Raw genomic sequence first — 20,686 nt, 5'->3', positions numbered from 1 at the left:
CCTTAAGATACCGTGACACCTGCCAGGTCGCAGGGTCCCTCCTTTTCTCCCCTCTGGCCTCCTATCCACTTTAAATAACCACAGTTTTAGTGGGCATCTTGTTCTGTGACATCTCAAAACCTGGAGATTTGACGTAGGCCTTGCTTGACTTCCATACATGAGATGGATGCATGAGAAACTTTTAGAAACACAGTGCAGAGTCAGAAGCGAGCTCATTAACTGATGTAATTGGATCAGTGTTAGGCCGCAGGGTGTCTGAAATAGTGGGCTTGGGAGCCGGCTGTGCCAGCCGGGAGCCCCAGCTTCCTTGGGCGAGGCGCTTCCCATCTGGGACGCGGAGGAATACCACCTGTCCCGCAGTGTGGACTGGGCACACGGGAAGCTGACAACGCAGGAAAATAACGGCGTTCAAGCCTGGAGAAGTCAGCAAGGCTTGCCTGCCTCTCCGGAGCCTGGACGGGAGCTGAGTCTTGCCATGGCATTTTCTAGAGTGCTCAGTCACGGAACTGTGGTGGAGGTGGTCAGACTTGCTCAGATCCCCCTTCGGTCCCATGGATCAGCTGGGGTTCAGAACCCTTTCCCTTCGCCAGGCAATAAAACACGACTGCTGGGGCACCTGGGGGGCTCAGTCGGTTAAGGGTCTGTCTTCAGCTTGGGTCTCGATCCAGGGTCCTGGGATGGAGTCCCAGCTTCGCACTTACTGCTCCTTGGGGAGCCTGCTTCCCCCTCTCCCTCTACCATTCCCCCTGCCTGTGTGTGCTCTCTCTCTCTCTCTCTGTCAAATAAATAAAGAAAATCTAAAAACAAAACAAAACAAAACATGATTGCTGAGAGCCCCAACATGTCAAGTGTAATGTAGCTTCCGCGCAGTCACTGTTGGGTCAGGTGTAAAGTGATGGAAAGTGAAACTACAGATAAGTTCCTGCCAGTAAATGCTTAACGCCCTCAAATGAGCATGTTTCATGTGAAGCTCTACCTTGTGATGTCATCTGGGAATTTTAAGCATCTGGTGTGTTTTCAGGATTGCTCGACTCCTAAGATAACCTCTATGAAATACTAGAAAATAAATAATAAATGCAGTCCCGATGATCTCTGCCTGTAGACTGTAAAGATAAGGAAGGGGTTTTTTTTTTTTTTCTTTGCTTACTTTTTATGTGCGGAAGTTAAGGTGACAAGCCCCAGTACAACTAGAGACTCTTAGGGTCTTTTGGAGCAGACCCCAACCTTTGACATCTACTGGTACAACACGTCAGGTCACTCGTAGGGGTTCTTGGAGTCCATAAACACAGCATTGACATCAGTGGCGGGGTCAGGTGTTAGGCTGTAGGTCAGGGACACTGAGATGAAACACACTCTGGCTCCCAGTCCAGCAGGAGAGCTCAAAAAAGGTCATGACAAGCAAGCCTAGGACACAGGCACCACCGGCCTTGCTGGGAGGCACTTTGCAGTCCCCCGGCTGTGGAAATGAGCCTGACTGGGCCTCCTGGAGAAGTGCAGGGGGGTTTCCCAGGGAGGGGGAGTGACAGGGGCTCCCAGAGGGGCTGAGGAACAAGAAGGGCGCTCTCAGGAGACCTCTCGGTGGATCCAGATGTTTTTCCTATGAGCGGAGACTTACCCGGCAAGTACGCGGGGAGATCTCTGTGGTTTTTCCCCAGCCCTGCACTTTCTCAGCTGTGGCGAAAGAGAATGAGTGCTCGAGGAACCAAGTAAATAGGCTTCTTCTTTGTGGAAGTTCGTGGAAGGCCCAGAGTTGGAAGCAACAGACCTGGAGTCTTGATGAAGGTGCCCTGGGGGAAGGAGAAAAGCAAACCGCCGGCCCTCCGGTGCCAGAGGGATGGAGTTAAGATCGTTCTACTCGCTGTTTCTGGGGTTTTGTGTTATTATTTGCTAAATACAAGACTCATGGAGGTGGAGGTGTTTCTTTCCCCACTTTGTTCTCTTAAGCAGTCGGAATTCAGGCTTTCTCCCTCGGGGACACTGACTCTGGCTCCTTCTGGTGAAAGGGGGCTGGAGTGAGTCAGCGGGTGCAGGGCGGGAACGGGGTTACAACTGTAATGGGCTTCACTGCCAAAGGAGACGTGATCCCGAGTTTAGACTGAGTGCACTTAACGTGATGGGGAAAAACCCCTGGGGCTAAAAGCAGCTTTTAGCAAACACTGATGTGATGAGCTCTGGTATCAGTGATTCTCCAGTAAATTTCCCTGGAGTGGGACCGGCTTCAGAGAACGGGTTTGTCCGTGTGGAGTTGTTTCTGTCTCCACGTATGTGAAAATGAAGGGAAGATGTTGGACAAATCTCAAATACAGCTTAGCTCTCTTGAGGCAGGTTCTACTTCAACCCCATTTCTAGTCTCCTGTTGAACAAAAGATGAGTTGACAACCTCCTGACTGTTCTTTAAGGAGGAACTTCGCAAATGGACCAGGTCAAGAATCCAGAACTAGGCGGGAAGGTGTGAAACTTACCAGGAAACTGTGGGGCAATCACGGGGTGGACAGTCCATCTACTGGGGGCTCGATGTAAGTTTCTCTTATCGTCAGTTTATCACCAGCCTCCTTATCTGGGAAATATGTGCAGGTGTCAGCGCTTTTTTGCATCGATTTCTGCTTTCCATCTTCTCGGACCACTTGGAATTTCCTATAGAAAGTTCTCTTACTTTTTCTTATTCTGTCAGTGACCTTTTATAAATATGGCATGTGAATATATGCGAACGTGTAAATGGTAAAGATGTTTCTTTATGTATACAATATTTATGGGTTTCATATAAACATTGTTCATATATTCTAAAGATACACATGGGAGTCACACACACACATACATACATGAGTTGTTCCCGATCGTCACTTCTGATCATTATAAAAAGTAGTGCAAATGGTAAGATACCAGCGTGGCAGAGAGAGCTATATCCCAGCCCCTCTCCCTGGATGTAAGCGCAATCACTCATTTTTAAATTTTTAGTTCCTAGGGTCATTCTCTCCATAACTCTAATAGCAAACTAATATCTTTGCTTCTCGATACATCAACTTCAAATTTTCTCCGTTAGCTCCTTACTCCAAAATACGAAGAAATGACCCCATTTCCTCCCACTGCAGATCCCTACTAGCTATGTTTTTATTTTCTATTTTACTTTAAATTACATATAGTGTGTTAACAATTTTTATTTTCTGGATTCAGCCACGTTCAGGAGGACTCCTTGTTTTGCAAGATTGGAAATGTCGTGCCCAGTTTGCCAAATTCTTCTCATTGCATTACACGTTTTGGCTGATGTATTTTCCTCCACATGGCCTCTGAAATCCCTGCCAGAGACTATAATGAGGGGTTCTCCGTATCCTCCATAGTCAGTCCCAATACCTGATGCATAGTCATAGGGGCACAGTGAATATTTGCCTTTAGGGAATTTCTCCTCCTGTCCCAGCAGATGGCAAAGGGTCAGGAGGCCACTCTGACTAATGTGATCCCTGAAGTAGCAAGTAGGGGGAAGGAGAAGTCTTAAATGTTTTAAAAAGTTTACATTTGGCCCTATGCTTTCTGATTAGTTAGAAGACAGAGGTTCTTGTTTAGGTCCTCTTACAGGCGTAGAGATAGAAAAATCTAAGGAGGGAGAAATAAGCACTCCTGGGATAGGCCTAGATTTGTATGAATGTTTTTCCAGAGTACCTCAAAATACATGGTTTCCCTGGGTGAACAGTTGGGGTTAGTCATTCTAGTATCCACTGGGTCTTTGATGGGCATATTGAATGAGAGAAGCACCTTTCTCTAGGAGAACATTATGAACTTAGATGAAGAAAAAAAGGTGTTTGCGAATGAAGAAAACCTTGGGATTTTGGAGGGATTTTTGCCTTGTTTTTTGTTTAAAACCTTGACCTGACTCTTACTGACTGTCCAGAGAACGCTGGAAGTGGTAGCAGGTGGCAAGAGTGTTTGCGAGGTTGAATTTGTTCCAAGTGACTTGAGAAAGCAGATATGAAATGTATTTGAAAAATGTGCTGGATAATTTCTAAGCAATGTTGATCCATGGTTGTATTATTCTGCAGCTGGAAACCCAAACCCCTTTTTCCAGCTGGGGAAGGGGGAGGGGAATGTTTACTCAGAACACCTATCTGTCAGCCACTTGAAGCTTCTGGAACTGCCGGAATCATCTTTGATGTCCACTTAGATTCCAGCTCAGCTGACATATCCTGAGCATTATTATGAGCTAGAAATTTTTTTTAAAGATTTTTATTTATTTATTTGACAGACAGAGATCTCAAGTAGCAGAGAGGCAGGCAAAGAGAAAGGAGGAAGCAGCCTCCCTGCTTGAGCAGAGAGCCTGATGCGGACCTCGATCCCAGGACTCTGAGATCACGACCTGAGCCGAAGGCAGAGGCTTTAACCCACTGAGCCACCCAGGCGCCCCCAGCTAGAAATTTTAATGTATTACTAAGTCAAACTTCACAAAATAACCCTGCGGGATGAGAGTGCCTCGGGGCTTGCTACTAGCCTGCAGGAATTTGGGTTTAGAGAAATGAAGTGCTTTGCCCAAGGCCACCGAGACACCTTCCCCTGGCCGTGCAGGGTTGTTAACTACATCACATGTTGTAGGCTGGTCACTGGTCTTTTCATTGAATCCAGAGCAATGCAAAGGATAAAAACAATTCCTGTCTGACCCAGGAAGACTGCAAGGTCATGTTCCTTGGTGCCGCCTTCATTGGGGATGACACCCTTTGGTCCACTGAGGAAGTGAAAGTAATTAATTATCAAGAGGTAGGTATGCGATCACCAAGAGTGGCCTCTTGAGCCATGTCATCTCAGATCAACTGGGGTCTCTAGGAACATAGCCCGAGTTTCCATAACACTCTTTGTAACTCGTAGCAACCCGAAACAATTGTCGAGATGGAACTTTGGATAGGGTCTCAAGTGCTTTATGAGGATTTTCAGCTCATTATATTAAAGTCTGTCTTCATTCCTTTTCCCATAAGAGACCAGTGGAAACATTGCTGCCTCTTTTGGGTGAAAGGAAGTCATTTGAAGGGAGGTTATCTCCCAGACACATTACAAGACAATGAAGCTCCGGTCTTTCCTAGCCCCATTCTGCATGGACTTGATCTCTATCCGCCCGGCTTTTTCCCTGTCCCACTTTTCTGGCCTGAAGGTTACAGGAATCTGCGTCCATGGAAAGGATTAGTGTCTGCAGGAAATCTGCCCAAAGCCAACTCACAGTGTAAACTAGACACAGTCACCGATAAGATGTGGGTGACTCAGTCCATGGTATCAGGAAACAGCCCACTTAAAATGTAACAAATGTAAAATGATCTGTAACCTGGAAGTTTGAACTTCAGAGAGTCTGTTAAAACGAGAGGAGATCATATACAGATAATAGTATGGCAAGTACAAACAGATGTAACCCACAGAAGACGTGAAGCCGAATTTCCCTGGCCCTGCTTGGTCCTCAGTACACAACTGCATGATCTTTACAGCCGAGGCCCCTCCACCAGGCCTCAGAGGCTGAAACCGACCTCAGCCGCTAGGACCTCTCGGGCAAGGAGTTAAGGTCCCCTTGTCTCAGGACCCATGCCAGATTCATTTTGCTGTCCTCCATTCTCGAGGGGCACCGTGGTGGTTACTGGCATGGGTTCAGGGTCCAAAGTGTGCGGGTTCCGATCCTGATCATTTATCAGCCCATGACTTTGGGCAGCTCCTTCAGCTTTCTGCTGCTTTGGCTTCCTCATCTGTAAAATGGGTATAATAGTTGTGGTGAGGCTGGGGTAGCGTGCCCGGCATTTAGTAACTGCTCAGTACAAGTGAGCTGTTCTTAACATCCTCACTGACCCAGGCTTCTGCCTGCATCACCCTTACTATAATTTTATCTTAGGAGCTCACGTCCACATTTGAGCCCTGTGAGTCTCGCATTTCTCCGGCCTGGGCTCGCTCCTACCTGCTGAGCGGCCCCTCATGTGGCATCCTGTAAGTCCTTGGGGGGGGGGCACACAGGGCGAGGCCAGGGCTCCCGGTCATCTCCAGCGGCATCTGCCCACGCTCAGCATGTGCTGGGTATCACAGGCAACCTGATGGGCCCACCTGCCTTTGGGTGACTGGAGGTAGATTTGCTGCCTCAGTGCCTGACGCCCCACTGTGGGTCTGATGCCACATGAAGTCCCCCAACCCCCGCCTCAGGAGGTAACTGGGCCAGGGTCACATAAAAAGAACTTGTTAGTGACCTGGGGCAAGGTACCCTGGATGATCCCTCACAGGTGACTGGTTGACTTGGCAAATGTGTATGGTCAGAGTGAGAGCCTTAGTGGGGCATTAAGATATACCCTAAGATTATAAACTACGAGTGCACGTAAAGCTGGCAAAGGGCCGGAGTGTTTGGAAGGGCTCAGTAATGATCCACTTTTGTTACATAAATATTACATATTTATTGCAGAAAAATGAGACAATGCAATACACCAAAAGCTTTCTTTTCTTTGTGGAAAGAGAAAAAAATCTGTAACCCACCTTCCAGAGATAATGCTTTTAACCTTTCTTTCTCTATGGGTGTGCATGTGCCCACACACACAATCATTTAGCACTTTTTTTTTTTTCACTTAATGGGTTATAGACTACTTTATGTGTCATGAAATATACATTTCTATCATCAAGTACTGAACATTTCAAAATGATTCTACAGATACTTTGGTTCGTGGTCCAGCCTCTTGGCATATTTTGCTGGTGGAAGAGAAAGGGGTTAAGCAGACTGGCTGAGTTTTTGCGGTCTGTGGCTTCCAATTCTGATAACTGTCCCCAGACAAATTAAGGGTGGCTTCTGGCTGGAGCCTCATGGCAGAGCAACTTGGCTTTCCAGAGGTGTGGTTATCTGAGGAATAGGACATATGCCCGCTTGTTCTGGTCTGTTTCCATTATGAAAAAAAAAAATGCAACTGAGTAGCTAATCTCTAGTTTCTGATTAGGGCCAGAGTGGGTGGTCAGTGCTCTGGGCTCAGTCCCTCTGTCACTGTGACCTCTGGTGAACTGTGCCACTTCTCCAGGCCCCTGTGTCTTCATCTGTAGAGTAAATGGTTGGATTTGATGGTCACTCTTCTAACACTGTGATTGCGTGTTAACTAATTCCGAGTAAGAATGAGGCTGAGGTGTGGCCTTTGGTTGCTGCTGTGGTCCAGTGCCAGCCGGCTGGGCCATAATCATTGAGGGAGTTCTTCAAGAATATATTCCTGGACCCTTTCCCTCCCCTAACACTGGGGTAAGGCCTGGGAATGTGCATTTTAGAAGATTTGATTGATTGATTGATTGATTTTATTTATGAGAAAGAGAGAGTTGGGAGGGGAGCAGAGGGAGGAGGAGAGAATCTCAAGCAGACTGCACTCTCAGCGCAGAGCCCGATGCGGGGCTCGATTGCACGACCCCAAGATCATGACGTGAGCTGAAATGAAGAGTCAGATGCTTCACCGACTGAACCACCCAGGCACCCAAGAGAATCTGTATTTTCAACAAACCACTTGGCGATTCTTTCTCTTTGCCGGGACAGTGACTTCTCCTGAGCCACCAGCTGATCACATCCTCATTGAGCTTTGGTTCTGACCTAAGGGTTGTCAAAAACATCTTGATGCCAAATCCTTCATGGAGACGGCTGGTGTTGCCAGACGCCTGCATGGTTCTGGCTTGGGCGCCGCCATCGTCCCGGCTTCCGGAGGAGACAGCCTTGCCCAGCCTGTTGGCTTCTGACTGATGGTCGGAGCTCAGCCCACCCTGACCGTCCACCAGGCCCTTCTCTCCCCACCAGTTTCTAGCACATTCTCTTTCCATAGCTTCCTGCTGCATATGGTTTGGTTCAGGCTGTGGCAGGGCCATGACCACCCAGCAGCCTTACCCGACTGACCTTTATCAAACAAGAGATGCTTTTCCTTCCACCTGTTTTTTTTTTTTTAAAGATTTTATTTATTTATTTGACTGAGAGAGAGATCACAAGTAGGCAGAGAGGCAGGGGGGCAGGCAGAGAGGCAGTGGGGGAAGCAGGCTCCCCGCTAAGCAGAGAGCCCGATGCAGGGCTCGATCCCAGGATGAGATCATGACCTAAGCTGAAAGCAGAGGCTTTACCTACTGAGCCACCCAGGTGCCCCTGCTTCCACCTGGTTTTATTCCTCCTCTTGTTCCCTCCTCTTGAAAAGACCTGATGTTTCTGATACATACCGTAGATTTCTTTATAAATCCTTCAGGACTTTGTGTGACCTGATTAGCAGTTTATTCCAGAGACTTCTTATACACAGGGTTATTAATATTTAAGGGACCAGGTTCCTTTTTCTCTGATTATTAAGACACGCATGCACACAGGCGCGGGCACGCGTATGCACGCATATCCCACACTTAAGTAAGAGTATATGTAGGATTTAAGAAGGTAGATCATGCTTTATTCATGATTTGCATTAGAGATTCTGGTATTATTTTTATATTTCATATTTATTTATTTCATGTCATACTTTGCTCATATTTATCATTTATAGATAAGAAAGAAACTACAGGGAAATGGATATTTTCTTAGAGTAATCTAGTATATCAGAATTACCTGGGTAGTTTAATAAAATACAGATTCCTGGACCTCTTCCCAGACTTACTGACTGACGATCCTTGGGGGGAGGAACCCAAGACTTTGCATTTCCCGTGAGATTTCTGGGTGATTATTTTGCATTCTAAAGGTGGGAGCTGTGGCGTTAGATGGTGGAGAGAATTTAGACAAGTTGGGCAGCGTGGTGGCCACCAGACCACTGAGCCTTAACTCCAGCTTCTGCCCTCCCTGGCTGTGTGGGTTCCTCTGTGCCTCAGTTTGCTCATTGGTGAAAAATCTGCAAAACTATCCGATTGGCCTCATGGGTCACCCTGAGGATTAAATGCATTAGCAAGTGTACTGTGTTCAAAGCAGTTCCTGCACATGGTGAGGATTCTGTACATGCTTGCTGTGAATCTGATCCCATGTCCAGGAATGGCACTAACAAAGTCAAATGGATGGAAATGGATGGCCTTGGCGGGGGGAAGGGAGGCAAGCAGACAAATTTGTCAGAAACAGAAGGTTTTAGTTACTGGTTTTCAAATGACGGTGCAAAAGCTTAACCTGGGGAGCTTGTTAAAATTTTAGTGTCCTTCCAAAGATTCTGATGTAGTAAACTTGGAAGGAAGCCTTGAGATCTGCATTTTAAATTTTTGATGCAGGTGATCTGCACGGTTTCAGAAATGCTGCTTTTGATGGAGGAGGATTGACATTTCAAGCTGGAGAGGTCTTCTGGGATGGGCCTGGGGCTCTGAGAAGACGCAGACACTAACTGCACTTTTAAAACCTGTTTTATTAGGTGTGTCCAGAAAGCAGTAGAAGCATCCGGGAAGTCCAGTGCGCGTCCTACAACAACAAGCCCTTCATGGGCCGGTTCTATGAATGGGAGCCGTTTGCAGAAGGTAAGCCTAGACCCAGCTCTGCCCAGAAGAATTATTCTCGTCTCTTCCCCAACCCTGTTCCCTTCTGCCTGATGCTGGAGGAATTGGTGTGATCCTGATTTGACCGGTAATAGAGAGCAAAGTAGGGCCCCGGGACACAGGAGAGCCTGCCAGGCAGGTTAGCTCAGAGGACCCTTGGGCCATCTGTCAGAGAGATGAGGCATTGATAGAAAAAAAAAGCATCTGAGGCTGACTGGGTGTTGAGGGGGAGGGACAAACGGCATTTTAGGAACTGGGGCGAGCGAGAGGTTCAAACCAAGGTTGTGAGGATTGAGTGGGGGCAGTTGCCCTTTTCCTTGGTTCCTGCTCTAAGCTTGTGTGGTGACTTCAGAGGATGTGTAGTGTTGTAGAGTTGCCAGTTGTTTGGAGTTTGTGTGTATGGGGGGTGGTGGTTCACACTGCTCTTTCCAAAGCTGAAATGCCATAAGCAGGCATTGTCCTTGGTACCAAGTTTCCTGCTGTTTCAAAATGGCGGCAGGTCTGATTTTTTGACAGAATTCGGTAATACTGCTCTGGATCCCAGAGTCACTTTTCTTAGTTGAAACTGAGGAGATAACCTGCCTTTCATATTGAGAAGTGTTAAATTCTGGGAGATTCCTTTCATCACAGAGAAGGTGGGCTCCAAAGAGGTGAAGGGTCAACCAAAACTTGTGGGCTTAAATACCGGCAGCTAAGTTGGCCAGAAGGGGAGAGTCCAGCCACCCTCAGTGTCCACTGTTGGCTGAAGGCAGTGACCAGGACTGCTGGTATTGTCCAAAACCCAGAGTGCACAGTTCTGCCGCCATGTCCGCGAGCTGGAGACATTGTCCTGGGAGAGGGCTTCATAGTGATTTCATCACAAAGTCAATGCCCAGGGACGCCAAACTGTGGGAAGTCGTGTGTTGGTGGGAACCCTGGGAGACGACGGAAGCATTGATATCTGCTCTGAAGTTGGTTGCAAAGTGGTTTTTGTCTGTGCATTTTCTTCAGAGGAGAATCTGTTCCCTTCTCAAGGATTCTCAAAGGTGTCCCATGACCTCAGAACTGTTAAGAACTGACCTGACTTAAAAATTGGGGTTACCAGATCTGAACAGGAGGGAAGAAGAGATGAAACATAGTCAGTTGGATGCAAATGTGAGATTGGCTGGGAGGCTAGAGGGCAGACTCAGAGAGGATACCTGGGGTGAGGTTTTGATGCCGTGAATCAGAGCTTGGCGGTGGCCCTTTGATTCTGTCCTGAAAACCGTTGTGTTAAATGCAAGCTGCTGTCCTGATTTGGATCCCGGAGCAGGGAAAGGCATGAGTGGGATGCCTGCTGAAAGATGCACTAAGTATAGGGTTATGTCAACAGTACCATAACTGCTGTGAATGTTTTAGTTTTTATAAGGGTACCATAGTTTCACAGGATATTAACGTTAGGGGAAGCGGAGTGAAGAGCATTCGGGAACTCTCAGTACTATCTTTGCAACCATTCTAGAAGTCTAAAATGACTCCAAAAGAAAACATGTTTTAAAAGGCATCGTGCTCCCAGTTTGCTCGATCTTATATGCATTCTGATGAAGGTAACATCTAAGACTTGCTTTCTATGGGTGACTAGGAGTGCCCCGGATTGAAACAGTGTGCTTCTTGGAACCTCAGAATGTGTCCCTTTCTGGAGACAGGGTTGCTGCAGGTGGAAGGTGTTGTGGTCCTGCCAGAGTAGGGGGGGCTCTTAATTGAGTATGACTAGTGATCTTACAAGAAGAAAAGACACAGACTTCAAGGGAGATTGCCAAGTGACAATGAAGGGAGAGATTGGAGTAATAGGTCCACGAACCAAGTAACACCAAGGATTGCCAGCAACCACCAGAAATTACATGAGGCAAGAAAGGATCCCGGCGTACAGCCAACACCTTGCCTTTGGACTTCTAGCCTCTAGAACTAGATTTCTGAGACTTTATTTATGTTGTTTTTAGCCACCAAGTTTGTGGTATTTTGTCATGCAGCCCTAGGAAACTCCTAGAAAGAGGAAAGAACTAGGTTCTGGATTGATTGAGGTCTGCCCACACATGAAGATCAGACAGTGGGGGTGGTCCGAGCAGTATCAGGGGATGTCCGGAGAAGTGAGGCACGATTTACAGTGAGTAAGCCTCTGATGGATCCAGGTCTACCCAAGTCTGTGGTTCTCCCCCCCTAGCGGCTCCTTAGAATCATCGAGGAGCCTTCCAGAAATATCGACATCTGGGCCCCACTCCCAGAGATTGTGATTTGATGGGTCTAGGTTCCCCTGGGGCATCAGGATTTTTCTAAAGACCCCAGATATTTCTAATGGGTAGCTGAGGTCAAGAACCTCTAATCCCAGGGTAAGGCAGGACCCCATAAAGCGTGGTGGCTCTAGCCTAAATTAAGAGACCAAATTGCGGTGGTGTTTATAAACTGCGAGATATATTGTGTTGGAACAACAACGGAAGTCCTCAGTGAACATTTGGAGATAAAGTTACCCAGCCCTTTGTCTGAGCCACACCCTTGCTTTACTGTGGGTCTTGGGTAATAGCTGCTTTATTGGGATTACCTGGGAGGAAGAGCAAATTCTTCCAGCAGGGGGATGTCTATTCGATTGTTTTGCCTGGAGCTGAAGCACCTGGCTAGACCAAGGCTGCATCGTTTGGGCTGCTCATCAGCCAGCCATGGCTGTCCAAGGCCCCAGCTCCTGTCAGGCCCTCATAGATTTGGGTCTCGTCTCCAAAGCCCTGTGTATTGCAAAGAACTCTTCTGCGGAAGTATTCATGTATTGCAGCTATGTTCTGTGCTGTTGTCTGGTTTACGTTTGATTCTGCCTCTTCTGCTCTTTGGTTTGCCCTGATTTGGGCTGGACTTAAAGTGTGAGGCCTGTGAGATTTTTTTTTTTTAACACTTACCTTAACATATATAGACAGAAAGAATGGGTTGATAGTATCATAGTAAGCTCCTTCTACTGATCACTTAATTTCAACAGTTATCCACTCATAGCCAATCTTTTCTATATATACCCCACCGTCTCTTCCCGACCCAGATTTTGGGGAACTATTTGGATTCACATCATATGGCACTGTTCCTTGGTAGATAGAGTAATTAGAAGTCTTGGTTGTGAGTGACAGAAACCCAGTGGAAAGTGGGGATTGGGACACAGAAAAACAGATTCAAAAATCGTTACATACTTCTTGATCATAGGCCATAAGATTTCTTTTTTATTTTAGTAACATATGATGTATTGTTTGTTTCAGGGGTACCGATCTGTAATTCATCAGTCTTACACAATTCACAGCGCTCACCATAACACATACCCTCCACAGTGTCCATCACCCAGCCACCCTATCCCTCCCACCCCCTCCTCTCGATCAGCCCTCAGTTTGTTTCCTAAGATTAAGAGTCTCTTATGGGTTTGTCTCCTTCTCTGGTTTCCTCTTGTTTCATTTTTCCCTCCCTTCCCCTATGATCCTCTGTCTTGGTGCTCAAATTCCTCATATCAGGGAGATCATATGACAGCTGTCTTTTCCAATTGACTTATTTTGCTAAGCATAATACCCTCTAGTTCCATCCACATCGTTGCAAATGGCAAGATTTCATTTCTTTTGATGGCTGCATAGTATTCCATTGTGTATATATACCACATCTTCTTTATCCATTCATCTGTTGATGGGCATCTAGGTTCTTTCCATAGTTTGGCTCTTGTGGACATTGCTGCTATAAACTTTCAGGTGCACATGCCCCTTCAGATCACTACGTTTGTATTTTTGGGGTAAATACCCAGTACTGTGATTGCTGGTAGCTCTATTTTTAACTTTTTGAGGAACCTCCACACTGTTTTCCAGAGTGGCTGCACCAGCTTGCATTCCCACCAACAGTGTAGGAGGGTTCCCCTTTCTCCACATCCTCACCAACACTTGTGTTTTCCTGACTTGTTAATTGTAGCCATTCTGACTGGTGTGACGTGGTATCTCACTGTGGTTTTGATTTGTACTTCCCTGATGCCGAGTGATGTGGAGCTCTTTTTCATATACGCTGTAAGATTTTGAGGACCAATAAGAATCATGGTATTTTACAAAGTAAGGGAAATGCAAAATAACAGCAGATTAGAGAAATCAGCTACCATCTACAATGTGTTACTCTGTCAGAAGATTCAGCATTCTTGGAAAATACTTACTGACATTAATATGTCTCAGGTGCTCGGGAGAGGAGCAGCCCGAGGTCCCTGATAATTGCATTTACTTTGACTTTGTTTCCATAGTTCTTTCTGCTGCTAAGTTTGTTTTCTTGATTTCGTCCTTCTTCCTCTTAAATGACTCCCAGGCTGCCCTGCAGGAGGAGGACGCTGTTAATGCTTCCGCAGGGGGCTCAAACTTCCCGGCTGGATTTTGCATTGGGTTCTTGGTTTTGTTTGGATGTCTACTGCTACCCGCATGTGCCTGCTTCGAGAAACAGCTGCACTCACTCCGTCCAATGCCACATAGAATAGTAAAAGTAGAGGACACTCTGATAAACACATTAATTTTACCACAGGCCCCATCTTCAGCCTTTAATCACATTTCCTGGATATGGCGATCTCTCCTGAGATAACATCTCTTGGCATTTTCCTCATACCCCTAGACCTAAGACTGTAGAGATGTGGCGTCAGAGTTAGGGTGCCCATGCACCTCTGTGTGCCCGGGACAACAAAGGTTTATGCCTGTTGCCCAGTCACCGTTCACCCTCCAAACCATTTTGGACAATAAATTACGCGGCCAGCCCCACTAGCATAGGCCGCATTAATAGGAAGACTCGTGCTTAGATGCGGACTGTGGGGAACACGGTACCAGTTTTCATGCTCAGGGAGGGGTTGGGCAGCACCAGAGGCCAGGGTTTGCCGGGTCACTGTGGACTCCCCAGCAGCAGGGGTCGGTCTTCATCTGTGAATGATGAACTCAACAGTGGGGAAATCTAAAAGCCAGAGGTGAGGAAGAGTTAGAAGCCGGAGGTTGCTGGCTGGTCATGAACAGGCCATGGTATCTGTCAGGATTTCCTGGGTTAGGCGGCAGCAACAAAGAACCCAGTCCCAATGACTTCTCGAAGCCAAGTTTGTCTGTTGCTTGTGCTGCGTGTGTAATGGGGTATGTGTGCTGCTCCTCCGGGGACCTCCAGGTTGGCAGAGGCTGCCTGTCCCCTTATGCTCCCATAGAGGCGGGGACAGGGAGTATGTGAATCCCGCACGGATTCTCGAGGCTTCTGCCAGAAGCCATCCCTGTTGTTGCTGCTCCCATCTCATTGGCCAAAGCAAGTCACTTGTCATACTGATCTTCAAGGGTGGCGGAGGGGCCATCCCACTGTGTGTCCAGAGGAGGAGGAATGGACCCACTCTCATGACTAGCATAGGCAGAAAGCTGCGGTAGAATCCCCCAGATGCTTTCCTTAGACATCCAGGGGACTTGGATCAGGCTGCTTGCAAGACCAGGAGATTTTGTTCCAGGGAATATTAAAGGGGCCGCACAGCCTCCCATGGGCACAGGACCTGACTGAGCCTTTGAGTTCAAGTTCTTCCCCTTGAGTAAAGCTTGAAGGTGCAGAGATGGAATGTTGATGCCCAGGTGCCCAGCTGCCCAGCTATTCCCCTGCTTCCTCCCCTGGCCCCGCAAACTGCCCTTTCATGGACACCACGTTCAGGCATGGAGCAAGGGCTCCCAGAGAAAAACACTCACAGTGTTATCACAAGTGTGAGCATGAGATGGGAAGGCTTGGGACCAAGTCCCGCTGGACCCGGGGTGAGGACGCTCATGTTTTAATGAAGCAGCTTCATTCCCAGGCACTTGGCATGCTCACCCCCACAGCCTAGGCCTCCTGCAGGGTCTGTAGTCACCATGAACCTTCCCAAGTGGACTGGACAGGCCTTCAGGAAACAAGAGAGTGTTTCAGTGTTGCCTTAACAAGATCCGTTCTCGGGCTCTCTTATACACCCTAGGGGAACTGGCAAGATGGGGCCATGTATATTTGGTGTATGCATATACACTGAGGACAAAGAGAAATCCCGAGGGCAATCTCCTTGTGGAAAAACAAAAAAACAAGGATTTTGGTTTTGTACGTGTTGAGTTTGAATGAATGGTAGCAGATACCAAGCAGAAAGTTGGGGATGAGATACTGATATTTAATGGTTGTTGACCTATATTTGAAGTCATTGGCCTTGGTGTGATCATTAAGGCCACCACAATGCATGAGACCTTCAAGAGAGTGTAGAATCATAAGGACAATGACATCAAGGAAGCAGCTTGGCAGTATGTCCACCTTAGGGAAGCACGGGTAAGAGGCTCAACTGTTAGAGTTGCTTAGGAAAGGCATCATATGCTCTGGTTTCATCTCCTCTATTAAGAAGTCTGCCATGCTTTGTAAGTTTCTCTTATTACATACACCACAATGAGGAACAAATGAGAAAGTAGGAACTGTTTGTCTTAATTGAGCACTTACTACATACCAGGCACAGTTGTAAGTGCTAGCTCATTTAATGTTCATGATAACTTTTCGAGGTGGATCCCGTTATCAGCCACAGAAGAAACAGAGTCATAAAGAGGTTAAATAACTTGCCAGAGTCAGCTAAGCAAGGGAGAGAACCATGTTCAAACCCCAGAGCCTGGCTATGGAATCTCTCCTATCAATGTGGATGGAAGCCAAGAGAAGGATTTGTACAGTGGTGAGCATTTAAGACCAGTCTTTAGGTACCTGTTTTCATGGCAAAAATCAACTGAGTAATTGAAGTTTAGTTTTTCTTAAGAAGCAAGATAGGAGAGAGAGAGAGAGCGAGAGAGAGCGCCAGTCAACACAACTGAACACTGCAAGAGGTCAAAGAGAGAATGAAAAGTGAGAAAATAAAACCACGATGGGCTGTTGGGAACACAACTGGGAATTTTAAAAAATTACCATGAAAAAGTCATGTTGAGACTGTTTGCTAGTTTAAGGGGAGAGAGAAAGGTTTATTTAGAATTATTGAGAAACAAGGGTGTGTGCAGATGGAAAGAATGAAGCTATTGGAGAGGGAGTTGGGGTTTAATAGAATGGTATCTATGAACCTCTCCTGTCCTAAAAGAAAAACAGGCATTTTCCTTTTCCCCTGCTGAAAGTATATTATTGTTTCTCTGCAAGGTATTATAATAAGAAAGCTTCTTCAGTGGTTAATAAAAATTCATTTATTCAAGAGAAATGAAAGCAGTCATATGTCCATAAAAAAGATTTGTTTAAGAATGTTTATAGCAGCTGTTTTCGTAATAGCCCCAAAGCTGGAAACAACCCAGATATCCGTCAACGGGACACTGAGTAAACAAACTGAAGTACATTCATACAATGGAGTATTACTCAGCAGGAAAAAAGAAACCCCTACTGAAATGTATAAATACCTGGATGAAACTCAGAAATACTAAATTGACCAAAATAAGCCAGATGCAAGAGTACATTCTGTCTGATTACATTTACATGATGTTCTAGAACAGGAAGAATTAGGCTGGGGTGATGGAAATCAGAACAGTGTTTGCCTGTGGGAGTGAGGAGGGGTCAGCTGGAGCAGGACATGATGGAAGTTTCTAGAATCAGGAGATGTTCCTTTCTCTCTCCCTCCCTCTCTCTTTTGCTTTTCTTATTCTTCCTGACTGTGGAGGAACAAGACAATTTTAGGGAGAATAGACATTTTTAGAATCATCTAAAATTTGTTGGGCCCAAAAATCCTCAGGTCCAGAAGCTAGGCATCTGTATTAGTTACTCTTCTTCTTTTGCAAGCAATAGGCACTGATTCTGATTAAGTCAAAACAAAAGGATTTTATTGGAAGAATATCCAGGAAGTCAGAGAAATCAGCAGGAAGTGTGCAGAACCAGGCTTGGTGAGGGACAGAAATTGAGGAAGTTCTGGGAGTCCAGGTGAACAGAATTGATGGTCTTCCTTGCGTGCTACTGCTGCAGTGGATACGTTCCAACAGGTTTCTCCACCCAAGATTCAAAGCCCTGGAAACAAGAGCTCAGTTGGCTTGGTGTAAGCCACATGCCATCCTCTTGGCTTGAGGGGTGAAGGGGTGGGTCGCCTGATTGACATTCCCACCAAGACTGTATGGGCGGGGGTGGGGTGGGGGGGTGGGGATTAATTCCCAAAAAGGAAATCCAGATACTGAACCGTAAGAATGGGGGTGGGAGTGGATCCTGAATGGCCCCAGCCAAGGTCTGTAAGAGAAATTCGTGACAAGTCAGGGTACCCACCAGGCTGCCAACTCTCATTTCATCCATAGACTCACAGGGCTTCTTAATACCTTTGAGGGATTATTGGAATTGGAATATAACATATGGGTATCACTCTTTCATTCTTCTTGTGGTGTTCACATTTCTAGAGTTTTCTGCAGGTAGGCCCCTTATGTAAGCATGATCTATAACTGTGTGGGCCCCCCTTACTCCTGTACCTTCTGCCGTCATGATTCAAGTTGACCGGGGAGCATTTAGACAGGGGCATGGGAGAGAGGCTGGGGTTCCGTGGTGCCCTTCCCACCCCACTGTGTCCAGTGTCGGGGATGGTCTCAGGGAGAAGTGAAGGGTTAGCAATGACTCTTCCCGCCACCCCCAGTCTCCACAGTCTGGGTCACTGGGCTAGGATTATGTGTGTGTGGAAAATGGCTACTCCTCGCGTCCATGCTGTGTTTCTCTCTCCCTCTCTCTCTCTCTCTCTCTTGCTCTCTCTTTCTTTCTGAAGAGTAGGGAGAATGTAGGAAGGGCACACATAGGAATCATACCTCTCTGTTTGTCTTTCCCTGGGGAGTTAAAGATTTCGAAAAGGAAAGATTATTTGAGGGAGAACATCGTCCCTGCTGGAGGGTATTCCGGAAAGTGTAAATGATTCCTGTAAAAGCAGTTTCTTTCCTGGCACTTGAACTAGTGTCATTCTAAGTAATTAGTAAAGAAGAGCCTCAGGATATATTTCAACATCTAGTGAACAGATTAATCTCTTTAAGGATTTGCAACCTACTGTGGAGCTTAACCCCATTGCAAAATATTAAATAAGGAGACTGAGTCCTGTTACTTCTCTCTTCCCCAAAGCTCAGTTTCCCATGGGGACTGCCTCCATCCCATAGTGTGGCTGGCCCGGGTGGGCGTGGTTGGGTGTCCCTGCAGTGTTCCCATTCTACAGATGCAGGAACTGAGTCCAAGGTATGGATGATCAGCACAGGGCACAGAATCAAATGGAAGGATCAGATTAAATGAGAACTTACATAACCTCAGCCTGCTGAGCTGGGAGCAGGGCATTGCTTCAGGGGCTCCGGATGAATTTCTCGCTCGGCGCTGTGTCGCCAAGCCTGGACAGGTTTGTTTCCTCTACAAACAAACAAATGTGTTTTTACGTCAAGACCACCAAGACTTCTCCAGGAAATCCTGGGACTCTGTCTTCATCCCTTGTGACCCCTGAGCAGAGGGCTCTTAGTACAGATCAGTGGGGACATGACCTAAAGGAGCCATCGGGACACTTCGTGGCACCTTGCGCGGACATGGAGAAATTAGTCTTGGGCAGACATTGAGAGGTATTCAGAATAAGAGGGTTTAGAGCTAAAAAGTAAGCAGGGAGTATGCAGTGTATACTTAAATTGCAAATTCAGCCTGTCCTTTCTGTATTTATCCACGAATTCTCCCTTTATCTGCATAGCCCCTCCCCCCACAGCTATTAAACAGCAGCTGTACCTGTCCGTCTCTCTTTTTTTTTTTTTTTTTTTTTAAAGATTTTATTTATTTATTTGACAGACAGAAATCACAAGTAGGCAGAGAGGCAGGCAGAGAGAGAGAGGAGGAAGCAGACTCCCTGCTGAGCAGAGAGCCCAATGCGGGACTCGATCCCAGGACCCTGAGATCATGACCTGAGCCGAAGGCAGCGGCTTAACCCACTGAGCCACCCAGGCGCCCCTGTCCGTCTCTCTTTCTTTGAAATCCCAGTGGAACATTCCATGGATCAGTGGGCCTCATTTACAGAGGATTCAAGGAGAAATCTGTTGTGTCTCTGAGGTTGGGCGAGAAGAGAGAGAGCGTGCAGCAGCATACTTTCACCCTGACTTCCTTCCCCGCCTCCTCACCCTGCCTACCCTACAACACACTCTTGTGATGCCACCACTGTTTACCATGGGGTGCTATTATTACCTGACTACCCTTTGGAACCACACTGAATGAAAGGCCCAGTTTCCCCCTTCAGATATCTGAAAGCAGCCATCTTCGCCCCTGGGGCCTTGTTTGACCAGCCCAGTGAATTCTTCTTTCCTCCCCTGGAAGGCCTCTGGATTGGGGCATGCTGTTTGTTTATCAGTGTGGCTGTTCTCTTTGGAAGATAGTATGTGAGTCCCACCACGTGGTCTCCTAGCCTGTGCCAGCCCTGGCTGAGTGTAGCTGTGCTGTGCCCAACTCAGGAACGAGGGGTGTCGCAGGAGTCATTAGTGAGGTCTTGCACGGGGACAGGAGGGGAGAGGGCCACACGCAGACTGCCTTTTTGCTGTCTACACCATTTTTCAGTCTTTCAGACTGCAACGACATAACCCTTTTCGTTGCTTGAAAATTTAGGATGAGTCCCCGTTCTTTACTGAGCAGAGATGAGATCCTTGAAGCCTTCATAAAGTTACCGAGCTTTGCATAAGGGTCGCTACAAATGCCTGTATAAAGCTTCTGTAATCAGGGAAATGATGCAAATAAATCTGATGGATGTCTGTCATTGTATGCTCTCTCTAAAATATGTTCACATTGAACAAGTAAATAAAAACCAAGCAATAGGCAACTGGTTATCATTTCCCCAGAGAAGGCTTTAGGATTTTGCATTCAGCTGCAATAGTTGGGGACAGGCCCAATTTCCAAAATGATCCTTTATTTTTTTATTGTTTTTTAAAGATTTCATTTATTCATTTGAGAGAGTGAGGGAGAAAGAACACGAGTGGAGGGGGGGCAGGCAGAAGGAGAAGCAGACTCCCCGCTGAGCAGGGAGCCCAGTGCAGGGACTCGATCCCAGGACCTTGAGCTCATGACCTGAGCCAAAGGCAGATGCATAACTAAACTGAACCATCCAGGCGCCCCCAGAATGATCCTTTAAATCAGGGATTCCTTCAGGAGTGCAGGGTACCTAGAGTGGAGGAATTTAGGTCGGGAATAATTTCTAAAAACGGGATTGCCTGATATCTATGTATTACACAGTTTTCATTCTGCTCCTGGACTTGGACTTCCTGTCCGTATCTGAGGCTCTATCTCCTCCAGCAAAACAAAATTGTCATCGAGG

The 20,686-nt window shown here is 46.8% G+C and overlaps 1 protein-coding gene across 2 annotated transcripts in view; it reads left to right on the top strand.

The window, feature by feature from the left end:
• Window positions 1-20,686, top strand: part of THSD4 (thrombospondin type 1 domain containing 4) — a 556,226-nt gene that overhangs the window by 109,912 nt on the left and 425,628 nt on the right. For both annotated transcript variants that reach the window (XM_082733853.1, XM_082733854.1), the window contains exon 6: window positions 9,315-9,417. In XM_082733853.1, coding sequence (XP_082589979.1) covers window positions 9,315-9,417 — 103 coding nt within the window. The remainder of the gene's footprint in view (window positions 1-9,314; window positions 9,418-20,686) is intronic.

The sequence above is a fragment of the Mustela nivalis genome (genome assembly GCF_964662115.1).
Source record: "Mustela nivalis genome assembly, chromosome: 6".
NCBI lineage: Eukaryota > Metazoa > Chordata > Mammalia > Carnivora > Mustelidae > Mustela > Mustela nivalis.
The sequence above is the reverse complement of the archived record's forward strand: the minus strand, read 5'-3'. Positions and strand labels throughout refer to the sequence as shown.